This window comes from Crocodylus siamensis, chromosome 7 (assembly GCF_052110815.1).
Source record: "Crocodylus siamensis isolate JL-2025a chromosome 7, ASM5211081v1, whole genome shotgun sequence".
Classification (NCBI taxonomy): domain Eukaryota; kingdom Metazoa; phylum Chordata; order Crocodylia; family Crocodylidae; genus Crocodylus; species Crocodylus siamensis.
Genome location: NC_143401.1, coordinates 34463405 through 34477168, shown reverse-complemented (window position 1 = coordinate 34477168; position 13764 = coordinate 34463405). Strand labels below are relative to the sequence as shown.

General features: G+C 42.3%; 1 protein-coding gene across 1 annotated transcript in view; it reads right to left on the bottom strand.

Annotated features, from left to right (window-relative positions):
* Positions 1-3042: 3042 nt before the first annotated feature.
* Positions 3043-13764, bottom strand: part of CSGALNACT2 (chondroitin sulfate N-acetylgalactosaminyltransferase 2) — a 71051-nt gene continuing 60329 nt past the window's right edge. The window contains exons 5-9 of the mRNA XM_090057073.1: positions 13492-13593; positions 9509-9687; positions 7762-7856; positions 5681-5762; positions 3043-4583 (exon numbers count right to left, since the gene is read on the bottom strand). Of these exons, the coding sequence (XP_089913199.1) occupies positions 4291-4583; positions 5681-5762; positions 7762-7856; positions 9509-9687; positions 13492-13593 (751 nt within the window). The 3' untranslated portion in view covers positions 3043-4290. The remainder of the gene's footprint in view (positions 4584-5680; positions 5763-7761; positions 7857-9508; positions 9688-13491; positions 13594-13764) is intronic.

Sequence of the window (13764 nt, the reverse complement as noted above, 5' to 3'; positions counted from 1 at the left end):
ACCCTCTGGGTCCAACCATGGAGCCAATTTCCCAGCCACCGGATCATGGTGGACCCAAGGCCACAATTGACCAGTTTTGCCAGGAGGTAATCATGAGAAAAGCCTTTGATCTGGTATCCCAAGTCAAGATATATGACAATCTCTTCTCCCTTGTCCAGGTGATAGGTCACCTGGTCATAAAAGGAAATGAGACTGATCAAGCAAGACCTACCCGCAACAAACCCATGCTGGCTATCCCTCAGGATGTTGGCGACAGCCAGTCTATTAAGGATGGCCTCTTTAATAAACTTTTCTAAGATCTTCCCTGGAATAGAAGTCAGGCTGATGGGCCTATAGTTTGCCAGATCCACTTTCCTCCCTTTCTTGAAGATAGGCACCACATTGGCCTTCTTCCAGTCTTTGGGCACTACACCAGAGCACCAGGAGTTTTCAAAGATCTGTGCCAGAGGCTAGTCTATGATGCTCGCCAGCTCCTTGAGTACCCTGGGTGTAGACTGTCAGGTCCAGCTGACTTGAAGGTATCCAGCCTCTCAAGGTGTTCCTTCACAACATCAGCATTGATGGAGGGCAGGGGATCTCCCTCACCCGGACCTCCCTGTCCCATAGTGGGCATGGGTGTCCCATGGGACTGATGAAAGACCAATGCAAAAGTATCCATTTAATAGGCTGGCTTTTTCCTGCGCATCCGTTGTCAGTTACTCCATCTGGTTCAGTAGGGGTCCAGTGTTGCCCTTGCTTTTCCTCCGGCTCCCCACCTATCTGAAAAAGGACTTTTTATTGTCCTTGATGCTTGAACCTAGTTGGAGTTCAATTGCAGCCTTGGCTTTCCTGGTTTGCTTCCTGCAGGACCAGACCAGTGCAGAATATTCCTTTGAGTTGGGATGAACAGCACTTATGACATTTGTAAATTGACACCCTGTTTCAAGGTTCCAATATGGTTTTTGCCTTTACAACACTCACACAGCTGCATTCTGCTGGTAAGTGTGCTAAGGTGTGGGGGAGGGAGGAGAGAAGGGGCATGGGGGTGCAGATCAATGCTGCTGCTGCAGCAAGGGAGGGATTGCAGCTAGGGCTGGGGCCAGTGCTGGAGCAAGCTAGCCAGTTGGGGTGGAGGTGTAGGGAGGAGGTGGGGCAGCTCCTGCTGCTAAGCGCTGCCAGTCCGGGAGGGAATGGGGAGAGGGGGGTGTGCCCCAGATCTGTGCAGGGCAGGCGGGGCCAGGCCCGTGTCAGGCTCTGCTCCAGCCACAAGGTGCTGGGAGTGGGGGCTCAGCCCTCGTGCTGCTTGCCCAACCAGGATGGAGAGTGGGGCGTGGGACGCAGGCACAGCTCGCCCTGGGCAGTTGCAATGGCGCTGGCAGTGGGGGTTATGCCTGCTGCCACTCACCCAGCCGAGGTGGTGGGGAGCGTGGGGCAGAGGCACCGCATTGCCTCAGACAAGGAGGGTGTAGCAGCAGGAGCTGCTTTAGTCACCCTGTCTCCTGGACAAGCCACAGCTTTGCCCCGTCCCAGCTGGGCAAGTGGCGGCAGGGCATGGTGGGGGTATGTGCCCTGGATCTGCACAGGCTGGCTGGGGCCACACCAGGCTGCGCTCAAGGTGGTCAGTGGGGACTATGGGGAATTTTAGGGCAGCTGCAGCCCACCCTGTGCAGGTGTGGAGCACATGCCCCCATCATGCCCTGCCTCTTCCACAAACATGAAAACAAAAAACTGAAGTGAAAAGTACATTTAAAAAAAAAATGAAGCAAGTGAGAAGAATGCAGGTGTCAGAGCCATGGTCTGCTTCCCCACCTCTTCCTATGTTGTGTTTGTGATACAGTGATGCACTTGCAGGGTGAGAGTTCCCTGTCCCACTTCCTCTTAGTGATCTTTTGCCCCTCCAAAAGGGGACTCTCCCCCACAAAACTTCACTGTTCCTATGGCAGCCAGCCCCAGGGACCCACACACTGATTTAATGTTAAGGTGTAGCTTGAGAGTCAAGCAAGGAAACAAAGTGGGAAGACCTTGTTCACATGAGGATCACAAGGGTATCTCTGCTGGAAGAAACAGTAAGGGACAATTACAGTGCCACAACCACCAGTACATTTTGGGGCTGTTCTGTGACAGCCTCCTTTCCTCTCCGAAAAGGATAAAAGTCCACTTAAAAAGCACAGTCATTGGTAGTGGCAATTTAGATGCTCAGAGCCCTGAGAAGTACCTTATCCATCTCTGGCAGGAGAAAAAAAAGGTGGAGGAGAACAGAGGATCAAGAAGACATGGTACTGCCACTGGAGTACTGCCTGTATTTTACCACCATAACTTGCAGTTACACTGCACAGTGCCTGTTGGCAGATGCAGGCAAGTACCCGGAAGCTGAGAAGAGTTTGCACACTGGACTGTACCTCAGCATAAGGGTCATCTGTGTGCATGCCCGTTATACAAGCATGAACACAAGCCTAACCTTGCATATATCTGTATAGATGTACCATAAGAATCCAGATGAATTCTGCCATGCAGACTTAGATCAAGATGTGGCAAGGCAGTTAACACTGGCACTTTTGACGGCTGGTTCCTTAGAGTGGAATGCAAAGCAAGGCAGAGAGATTTGTTCAGTTACAAATGACAGGAGAGTCACCTACACAGATCCTCTATTCTGATCTTCTTACCATTCCCTGGCCTTCCCCAGCTCAAACCTTGCCTCTTCCAAGACTGCTTGCACCCTGACCTTTTCCACACCTCACCACACACTGCCCTAAATATATGGTTCCTTAGTTAAATATAGAACAGTAGAAATATCACAAGTATAGTGGGAAGGTCATGATGTGGTGTTTAAGTGGTGGCTTTCTACAGAGAAGTAAAAAGCCTTCATTCTAGGTATGATGGTTCACCCGACCTGGTAGGATCTGCATTTGAGTGATCTTAGCTGCAAATTATCTTTCTGATGTAAGCATGACTTTCAATTAACTTGTTTTTATGAGGTAGGTGATACCGGAATATCCATCTTTGCTTTATAACAGCTTATATTTAATTTCAATGCACTAGCTTGGAAAAGTTGCAACTTATATTTCAATGCACTAGCTTGAAAAGTTATAAAATTCAGAATTATTCAATTTATTATAAAGAGAATACCAACTGCAAGACACCTTGCATAACATTCTCCCCAGCTTAAAACACAATTCAGTACACTGTTCTCCACAATAAGTTACATAAAGGCAAATTTTATGTACATGTAAAAAGGATCAGTGTCCAGTATTATTTTCCACAGCATATTTGCCTTCCAGCAATCACAGATTTTCAATTCGTTTCCCTTAGGATTTTTTTAAACTAAAACTGAATTTTAAAATATATATCAATAAGCAGAGTTAGTGAACAGTTTTAAACTAAATTTCTTAATTTGTGGAGACTGAACAGTAGTCCATTAGTCCACTGAACTAATGGAATGCAACATTCATCTGAAAAATGAAAAGGTATCTTTAAAAAAAAAAAAAAGAGTAAATTTTATCATATTACAATGAAGCAACATGAAAGAAGGTGACCTGCTTGTATTCATACTGCCTATCTTAGAGCATCTTGAAATACACCTGAGGATGATTTTGGCCTGGAGCTAAAAACAAACAAACAAAAAGTAAGTCCCCAGCTCACTTCTGAATTGGGAATGTGAAATGATACTAATTGTTCTAGAATTCTGCCTTCAAGAGGTTTCCTTATTTCCCCCCACCTTTTTTTCCAATATAAATTCTTCCATAATTACATGGATGGCCATTAATACAGTGAGCTCAGTTACCAAAGTATTGCTGTGAATTCAGCCAGTTAACTGATTAACATGTTAGTCAAGCTCTTGCATACATTCCACCCCCCACCCAAACAAGTTTCATGGTCACATTTATGTTTTATTTCTCCTTGGAATGTAAATACAGTACTTTCCTAGTATTACAGTGCAATGAGCCATACAAAGAGTACCAATACTCAGCAGACAAAACAAAACACTGTCTACCTAAAGTATTCCTTACCTTAAAATAATGCAAGTGTGAGAAACAAAATTTAATCAGAAGTACCAAAATGCTAAGTCATACATTCTGCTGTTGTATTTTTCCCTGTAAGTGTAATACTGTAGAACTACTGACTCTCAAAAGTTCTTTACTAGGTGCCTGAACTCGTGAAGTATGTAGATAACAGCATACCAGTCAAAGAAGAACTTCAACCGTTCTTCACTGAAAGAGGCACTGCATTTTTAAAGCAGAATTAAGGCTGTAGAATGATGCTGGTTCCTTGCAATTTAACATCTTCCATTTCATACAACGCTAAGGATCCCTTTCAACCTACTGCTTCGCTGTTAGTCCTATAGGCCTGTTTTCGGAGATGGGTTTCTATCTCCTCCCTGAAGACGAGCATTCCAAGGTGTGAATGAGATGCTTCATTCATGGCTTTAGATTGGATACACATACGGTATTGCTCTGGAGTCAGCTCATCTGCACAATGTTTCTCATGCCAGAGATGAAATAGGCCTGGGACTGGTGTCCGGATTACAATGAGGTCACCATGCAAGTACTTTCTGTAAAGGTGAACATCCTCTCCACCCCAGCCTTTTACTTCCAAATCAAATCCACCTATAATAAATGCAAAAAGAGACCATCAGAAATTTGTGTTGAAAAAAAAAATCACTATTCTATCAAGTTCACCCTCTGGAATGTCGTTTAAAAACAGCAGCAGATTTCACAACATTCATGGAATAATTAATGTGCCATATCCTTTGGCAGTGGAAGCTAGCCTTCCACGTGGAATATTCACTCCCAGAAACATACATTAGGGCCTTGTGACTGCTACTGAAAATAGTAGTGAAAACAATGATCTCTCTCTAATTCTAAGATGTTTGATGTGGATTTTCACATTTGGAAATGAAGTAACCCAGGACCACATGAACAGCCAACTTTATGGACACTCCCCATTTTAAGAAACAGTCTTGAAAAAGATATCTGCTTGTTGCATTCTCCCTTGGCTGACCGAAGTCATAAATAGTAAAAAAAAAAAAAAAAAAAAAAAATTATATATATCTATATCTATAATCAATTTAGCTTAAAATGGAAACCCCTGAGAATTATGGGGTACCATCCCATGTGCACAAGGCATCAGGACTTCTACAAGCAATAATTCTGCATTAAGATTATGAAACACTGTAGTGTCAGCCAGCTTAATTAATTACTACCATCCATTATTGGATCCAAAGGAAGACTGCTCAAAACTAAAGCAGTCAAACTTCATTCATTTTTAACATTATACCACAAGAGGGTGCCAAAGTACATCTCCAAAACCTGACATTTTTAATTCTTGCATAAAAAACTTCAAATACAATACATATTAAAAATCAAAGGATGGAAGGAATGTTCCCTTCTTCCACCACTAACATGCAGTGCATGTTTCAAATGTTTGGTTAATTCACTCCATTAAGCTGAAATAGACAGTCAAAAAGTGAAAGATTTATTTTGGTAACTTATTGAATAAATGCTCTCAGCACTTGAATATTTTTTATATTTATTTTAACAATAATTTCTGTAAATATTTGTTAAACATAATCCATTAACAACTTATTTCTGTTAATATTATTACTATTAACTTATTTCTCTGGTTATGAGTGTCAAGTAGAGAAGAAAACTTGCTTTTCACAGGTTCTGGTGAAGGGTTCTAAAGTTAAGTGACTCATTCTTACCAACAGTCAGAAAGTCTGTCCGATATTGACAAGTCATCCCAAAACCGAAATCCCGCCAGAAGCCAGAATCTTTCTTGTGCACCTATAATTTTAAAATATTTTAGCAGTTTCTTTTTTATTTTCTCCTATAATATTAGATAGCTCAAAAGGGAAAGGGATATCAGGTTTGGTTTCATAACATACAAACATTTCCCTAGGGATCAAATAGATTGATGCTATTTTAACACATTTGTTTTTGTACATTCACTTGTTTCATTTGTTTTTGTACATTCACCTGTTTCATTTCAACTACTTGTCAGCCTCCTTCAAAGTGTGGGACTTACGTAACTGTGTAGTCTAAAAATCAGTTGTATTTTAAAATCCAGCTACCACCGTCAATGTAGACAGGTTACATTCAAGGCACTCAAGTCCATTATTATAAACTATACATTCTCCTCTTGCCTACCTTGTCCTACACACCTGCTCCTTACTTGATCTCCGTTCGTACTCTGACTGCTCTCCCCTTTCTCTTCATACCAACAGTCCCATTCTTACATCCATCTATTCTGCCCCGGACAAATCTGCTTCTCATCTCTCCAGTTTACATTCCAGTTCTGCTTTTCTCCATTTTCATGCTATTTAGTGTTTCTGTACAGAGCTGAACAACAACTTCCTCCTCAACTTAAAAGTCATGTCTCAGCTTTGATCTCTGAAAGTCACACACACTCCTCTCTGACCCTTAAGTCTCCTTTCCAACAACTTTGAATGCTCTTTATTTTCCTCTTTATTATCCACCAAACAAATGCCCCTTTAAATCAATGTCCTCTCTCTTAAAACCTTTTTTATTAACTCAATTATCCAAGATCTCTACAAGCAGTAAGACCAGCCAACTTGACTACACTGGGCCTTATTCTTGAATCAGAGTCCTTCCTAATTCCTGCCCATCAGTAGCCTTTCCTTTCTCCCCATCTTCAGTAGTCCCAAAGTCTTGAATGGTTCTCTTGTGTTTGTTATTATTGGCTGTTATTTTTATTTATATTACAATGCTTTAGAGAGGCAGCATTTCCATTTGAAAAGTGCTGTACTACTATGACTTTACTATGAGTCTGTCTGACGTTGGATGAAGGAGGTAAAACCCTGCAGAGAAGACCACCATAACCCAAAATGCTTGTGCTATTAAGAGTAGTGAACTTATAACTTGATGCACTGCCTCCCCAAACTGTGAGAGCAGACCAGACCATGCCCCCCAAGTATGACTTAGCAGCAAACACCAGCCTATTGTAGATACCACTGTTTCATCTGCACTACCAAGGATGGGCAAGCACTGCTCTTCATTTTAATCTTTACCCCATTTACTGCCATGGGAGATATTCCAATTTACATCACTCAAGGATGACTGCCAGCAGCTGTCCTCCGATATGGTACAGGTCTGCTCGCTAGCTGGAATGCTGACTTGAAAACCTTAAGGCACTTGTACACATGCTTGTGCCACAGTGCTGGGTGCTTTTTGAAAAGTGCCTGATGCTGAGGTGCATACATTTGTATAAATGGTGAAATCCGTCAGCACTGAGAAAGTGACAGCAGCATGATTTTGAACTAAAACACATCAAAGGTGTTTGAGTTCAAAAGCACACCACTGCCATTTTCTGCATGCTGACTGCATTTTGCTGCTTTTATAACTGAATGCAAGGCAGTGCAGTGAGTCAGCTCACATGCAAAGCAGACTCCATTAATCAAATCTGCTCCGACGTGTCCGATCTCCAGCGCGTTGCAGTGTGAAAAGGTATAAATGTCCATAGTTGCAGTGCAAAAAGTATAAATGCCCACAGTTACCAACTTCTCTTGATTAGTTTCACAGGTCACTAAATACCGGATACAAGTTACCTAATAATCCAGAAATACTGAGTTTGTACTGTCAAGATCCATAGTCAAAGCTCTCATAAGTCAGTGTTTCTTCCATATGGGAAAAGGTCTATTTAATTAAGATCTCCATCAATATATCTTGGAAGTGCCTAGGACATGATAACATTCTCCCAAAAAAATCACTGGCCTATTAATACATAGAACAGAGTTTTAAGCTTCTTTAAAGTCAGGTTACTTACCAATTGCTGCTCCACTGGGGGTGGCATATCTTGATTGGCATAGACAATAGCTGGATTATAAAGGCTAAACACCACAGGGTAAAAAACTTTCTTGCCTGTAAAAATCAGAATAGATGTGTTACCCAAGCACACCTCCTACTTTAAGGTAGACAGGAGAAGTCGCTGGAGAATGCCATTTCACAGTCCACACACAGCATGCTGCAGAAGTCTGACAGATGCTCCTAAGGGGAGCTTATGCATAACTGGGAGACCACCCATATTGCCTGCTTGTACCCAGACTCCAGATCCTTCATCTGGGAGAATGCTTCTCTTAAGCTGTCACAAATCATCTTTTCAGCTTTGTATAACCTATAGATCCAATTCAAGACCAAGTTAAGATAAGATCCAAAAGCAATGTTAATGAGAGGTCAGCCTTGCTGTTCACTTGGTCTCACCGAAGCTCTGTTTGGATGAGATTCCTTCCTTTTTTCCAAAAGCACCAGCATGCTATAATATGTATCAAGGCTCAGATGTGTTCACAGGCACACAAGAAAGGAAGAAGTCTTCTTCAACTTCTACTCCAAGCCAAATTAGCAATGCCATCTGCACTGCGGTAGAGATCAAGGCAGCCTCTCACTTTCACTGGTTTAACATCATGGAGAAAGTTGACAAGATGCACCCTGGGGTGACCTCTCCAAACCTTTCCAAGTACTTAAATGTCCCCCACTCCATTATCATTGTGTAAAAGTGATGATAAAGTGAATTGAAGAAAAAGAGCTCGTCTGTCACATCTTTTGGGGGGAAAAGTATCTACTCTCTGTCAACTGCCATTTGAGAAACAAAAGTATTTGAGTTTAAAAGTACATTTCAAATAATAAAAAGGTAAAAATAAAAAGCAAATATTCCTTTTGTGACACCATGCTGGCTTACATATTGGGTTTATAAAATACATAAAAGCTTCACTAGGTCCTGAAATCAAGGCCTGGAAAACCGAACCTAGGGATATGCATATGCATCTCAGGTTCTAATTCTAACCCTGACACCAGTGTGTGGTCTTAATGAAAAAAACAGTTCAAATTCTACCTCACCTGTAAAATGGTGATTATATTATAATCCCAAAAGGATGTTGTGGGGATTAAATAAATGCTTAAAAAAATCAAGGGTTGGAAAAAGGGGAAAGAACCATGAAGGTCAACATAAAAAAGCACTGAGAGACTGGTGAAGCACATACTGTGAGAAAAGTTAGAAATCACACGACTGCCAAATTCATGATTTTCCAACTACATATTTCCCATGCTTGACTCAGCACTGATATAGCTTTTTACTTTTGAGCCCATGAAAAAATGCTTGAATTTGTTATAGATATTAAAAACCCATGCCCACAAAACCTCGGCTTGTTTTCCAGACTCCCAGCATGAAAAAACGTGTCAACTGAGTATACTGTACACAATACACAGTCTAAACATTCATATGTATTTTAAAATCTAGCTATGACTGTCAATGAAGACTAATTGCATTAAAGGCATCAGCAGAGTGAATGCTTATACTCCAGCTCGTTCATCTTCCCAGTTTCATTTCGAGTTTCTCCACCTTAATACTGCACTAATGTTTACATTTCTGTCTGAAGAGTAATTCTGCCTTTTTAAAAATACAGTATTGACATTAGTCCACTACTCAAATTGTATTTTATCTGTGATCTTAGCAGATCCATTTCAGCCCCAAATAGAACGAAAAATTCTGCTGTTTGTTTGACTTAACAGAAACTTACCTGGCTCGGCATTCAAACGGCAACTGTTAAGGAACTCAACTGTGAAGTAAATATCTACATCACAGAAGAACATTAACACTTCTCCCTTCTCCCATGCTCTGGCCCCCATGTCAAGTCCCCGTCCACGATTAAATTCCTCATTCAAAGAGACCAGCGTGTAATTGTGAAAGTCTGTTTCTCTAAAAGGGGTGGGATAGGGAGACAGACAAAGTATAAATAAAGTAGTGTAGAGAAAGTGTGCAGTTTCTGTAATTCCATACTTATCCAAAGATTAGACTAAAATGGTCAAGCTAATCTTGTATTTCTATGTACCGTTTCTCTAATGCTCCTCAGAATTAAACAAAACTACTCAATTTAACGTGAAACAAACAAAAAAAATACTACTATTCAAAATTGCAGAGACAGATCTAAGCTTTCCTACCATGATCCATGATGTTACAGCTTTCCAGTGCCACTGTAATTCCCAAAGTACATTCAAAGGCACTTTCAAGTAGCCTTCTTGGCCTAAAACAGGGCTGGGGTGTTTGTCTTGACTGTGTAGCACAGAAAGAAGCTGGGCTACTTGCACTGCACACTCAGCGATGGACAACGGGCTGCTTGCACTGTGCACAGAGGAGGGAGCTGAACACATGCCTGTGCTGCATGCACAGTGAGGGGTACTGGGTTACACATGGGACATGCAGCAGAGGGGAAAGTGCCATGTGTGCTATTTGGGAAGAATGACACCCCCACCCTCCCCAGCACTGAGAAACTGGAAAAGGCTGGACTAAAGGAAGAATCCCTCAGCAATGGGGTAGTATCCTTAACTCAGAATCCCATGATCAGTTTAAAAGTTCCTAAATTTCAAAAACAGAGGTCATTGGGAAGTTCACCACACCATCTGTGTCAGCTGGAAGACAGGCAGAGCTAAAGGTTCATGCCGCCATAAAGTAACAGCTTCCCACTTGCAGCATGCCCAATACATTTGGTCAGTAGCCGAGGCTGTCCCTAGGGGAGGTGAATCTGGGCAACTGCTCCAGGCTCCGCGCTTTGGGGGGCCCTGTGGTGCTGGGCGGAGCAGCTGTAGCCCTGCCTTGTTCAGTGTTAAAGGGGCCTTGTACAGGCTGATTTGTCCCAAGCCCCACAACCCCTCTGTCAGTAATAAATCATTAGATCAGAGCATGCCACAGATGTTAGATCAGTAGAGAACAGCGTCACTGTATTGTAGGTCAAGACAGAAGATTCCATAGCCTCCCAGGATGGCTAAAATTTTAGCCTAAGCGGACAGCCTTTCCTATTCACTAGCACCAAATGAAAGCAACTCCAAAGGAGGCAGCCATCACCTCTACCTCACTTAGAGAACCCTAAACTATAGCTTTAATTTCACTTGGTATCAGCATTTATTTCACAAAACATCCATGGCACTTTCTACACTTTCCAATACCAACCCATTAATGAACCAGTTCCAGCAAACTGAGCTTTGCAGTCCTTCAAAGACTGTATAAATAATAATCCAAAGAGACAGGGACCTTAACTACAAAGAATTAGATGCGTGACAAGTAAACCCCAAGAAAGGTAAAATGCATAATCTCCTCTCAGACTCTGACTAGAAGACCAAAGAGAGTGGGTCCCTTGCTGAACGCAGAAGACAATCTAGTCACAGATGATACAGAGAAGACTGAAGTACTTAATGCCTTCTTCACGAAGCCCGAGGTGAAGATTCAGCTACCATATGATGACTACAGCTAAAATAAGTAAGGGGACAAATATCCTAGATTAATGCAACAGATTAGGGATTACTTCAGATAATGTGGATGCTTTCAGGGACAGATGGGACTGAAGGAATTGGCTGAGGCAAATTTCAGAACCATTGGCTATCCTCTTTGAGAGCTTGTGGAGCTCAGGCAAGGTTCCAGTTGATTGCCACAGGGCAAATCTAGTGCCCATACCTAAAAAATGGAAGGAGGAAGATCCGGAGAATTACAGACTAGTAAATCTGACCTCGGTCCTTGGAAAGATTATGGAGGAGCTCCTCAAAGAATCTATCGTGAAGTATGTCAGGGAGAACAAGGTGATCAGAAACAGTCAACGTGGGTTTACTGAGAGTAAATCATGCCTGACCAACTTGATTTCCTTCTATAAAAGGACAGGCTTTATGAATGGTGAAGGAGCATTGGATGTGATACTCCTCAACTTTAGAAAGACTTTAGGAAGTCTCCCACAACATTATCATTGATAAGCTAAGGAAATACAGACTAAATGATACTGTAAGGTGGATATAAAACTGTTGTTTCATCATGCTCAATCAGTTGCCATCTGTGGCTCAGGATCCAGTTGGGAGGAGGCATAAAAATGAGGTTCTTCAGTGGTCTGTCCTGGGTCCAGTATTGTTTAATACCTTCATTAATGATTTGACAATGGAATCAAATTTGTGGAAGATATCTAGTCAGGTGGATTGCGGATGCTCTGGAGAGTAGGGCTAAAATCCAGAGTAACCTGGATTAGGTTTGACATCTGAAGAAAGGCCAAGAAGCCTGTGGCAGAACACTTCCATGTCCCTACACACTCCCTCACTGACCTCAGGACTGTTGTTCTCAGGCAAAAAAAATTAAAAACCCACAACAGTCTAAATGGGAAACTGCAGAACAAATAGTCGTCCACAAAATGGACTGTGTTAAATATGCTGCTAGTTTGCTTCTCTCTCTTAGCCCTACCCCATTCTCCCACCTGTTTCCTGTAAACTATTTTCTCTCTCCTCCTTATACTTTGCTTCCTGCACATCCTTTCACAGCTTCTTATGAAGTGAGGCAGTTCACAAAAGCTAGTGCTCTGCATGTTTTAATAGTTTAACTATAAAAGATGCATATCTAACCTGCCTTCTAATTGAGTTCATACTAACATGGCCAACTATCTTTCTCTGAATTGGGGGGTTTGGGATTAAATACAGCCTGTGGGCTGGATGAGTGGCACAGGGCCAGTCTGGAGGCTGGATCAACCCCCTGTTCCTCCCACCTTGCACACCTGATTTAACACAGACAGGACTGCCCAGGCTAACCTAGGATGATGGCTTGAGTGTGCACTGCAAAAGGGACAGTACCAGGGGCTGGATTATGTTCAACACCCAACCTGGCTAAGGCTGGTCTGCAATCCATCAAATAAGATTCAGCAAAGCGAAGTGTGAAATCCTGCACCTGGGATAGAATTACTGCACACAGAAATACAGACTGGGGAACGAGTGGTTAGGCTGCAGTACTGCAGAACAGAACTTGGGGGTTACCGTCAACCATAAGCCAAGTATGAACCAACAATATGCTCGTGTTGCAAAGAGCAGCAAAAGCCTCCTGGGTTGCATTAATAGGAACATCTCTTGCAAAGGAAGGGAAATGATCCTTCTGCTATATCCAGCACTGGTGAAGCATACCCTGAAGTACTGTGTTCTAGTCTTGGGCCCTGTACTTCAAGACAGATATGGACAGCTTGGAAAGAGTCCAGTGCCTTGCAGGCAAAAATCATTTGGGGCCTTGGAGGGAAGACATATGAGGAATGGCTGAAAGAACTAGGGGTGTTTACTCTGGAGCAGACAAAAATCAGGGAAGGGAATTAGGTAACAATCTTCATATACCTCAAAGTCAAGTTAGAGAGAGGACTGAGAAGGGCTTTTCTCTGTGACCGCAAGGAACAGGACTAGGATCAAGAGCTTCATGCTACTGCAGAGGAAACAGGGTGGAGATTAGGAACTGAGGATGGTTAAGCATTGAACATGCTACCTAGGTAAGTTGTATGGCTGGAGGTTTTCAAGAGCAAGAGAGAGATACTTAGCTGGGATGGTTGGGTTACAGGTAATTCTGCCTATGGCAGAGGTCTGGACTAGACAGCCTCATGAAATCCCTTCCAGCCCTACTTTCCCATGATCCTAACTCATACAATTCTTCCTTGCTCAGTCAAGTGATCAATAAAAACTAATCAAATAAGTGCAGAGCCTCCTGAGAGACTTGCTAACTTACCTAGCTACTGAATCTAAGATGCTTTTCACTTCAGATAGTCCATCTTGTCCAAAGTAGACCACTGTGAGGTGAATCCTCCTGTCCTGATGAATGCAGACATCCCTATTAAAAAAAAAGGGGGGGTGATATCTGTTTGCAACATTCACCAAAGGGATATCTTAATTCAGGATTTTGACACGATCACTTAACGTATGCAGGAAAATCATTTGCCTATAAATGATTCAATTTTGAATTTAACTGCTCTACATTAATCCAAATGAAGTATCACGTGCA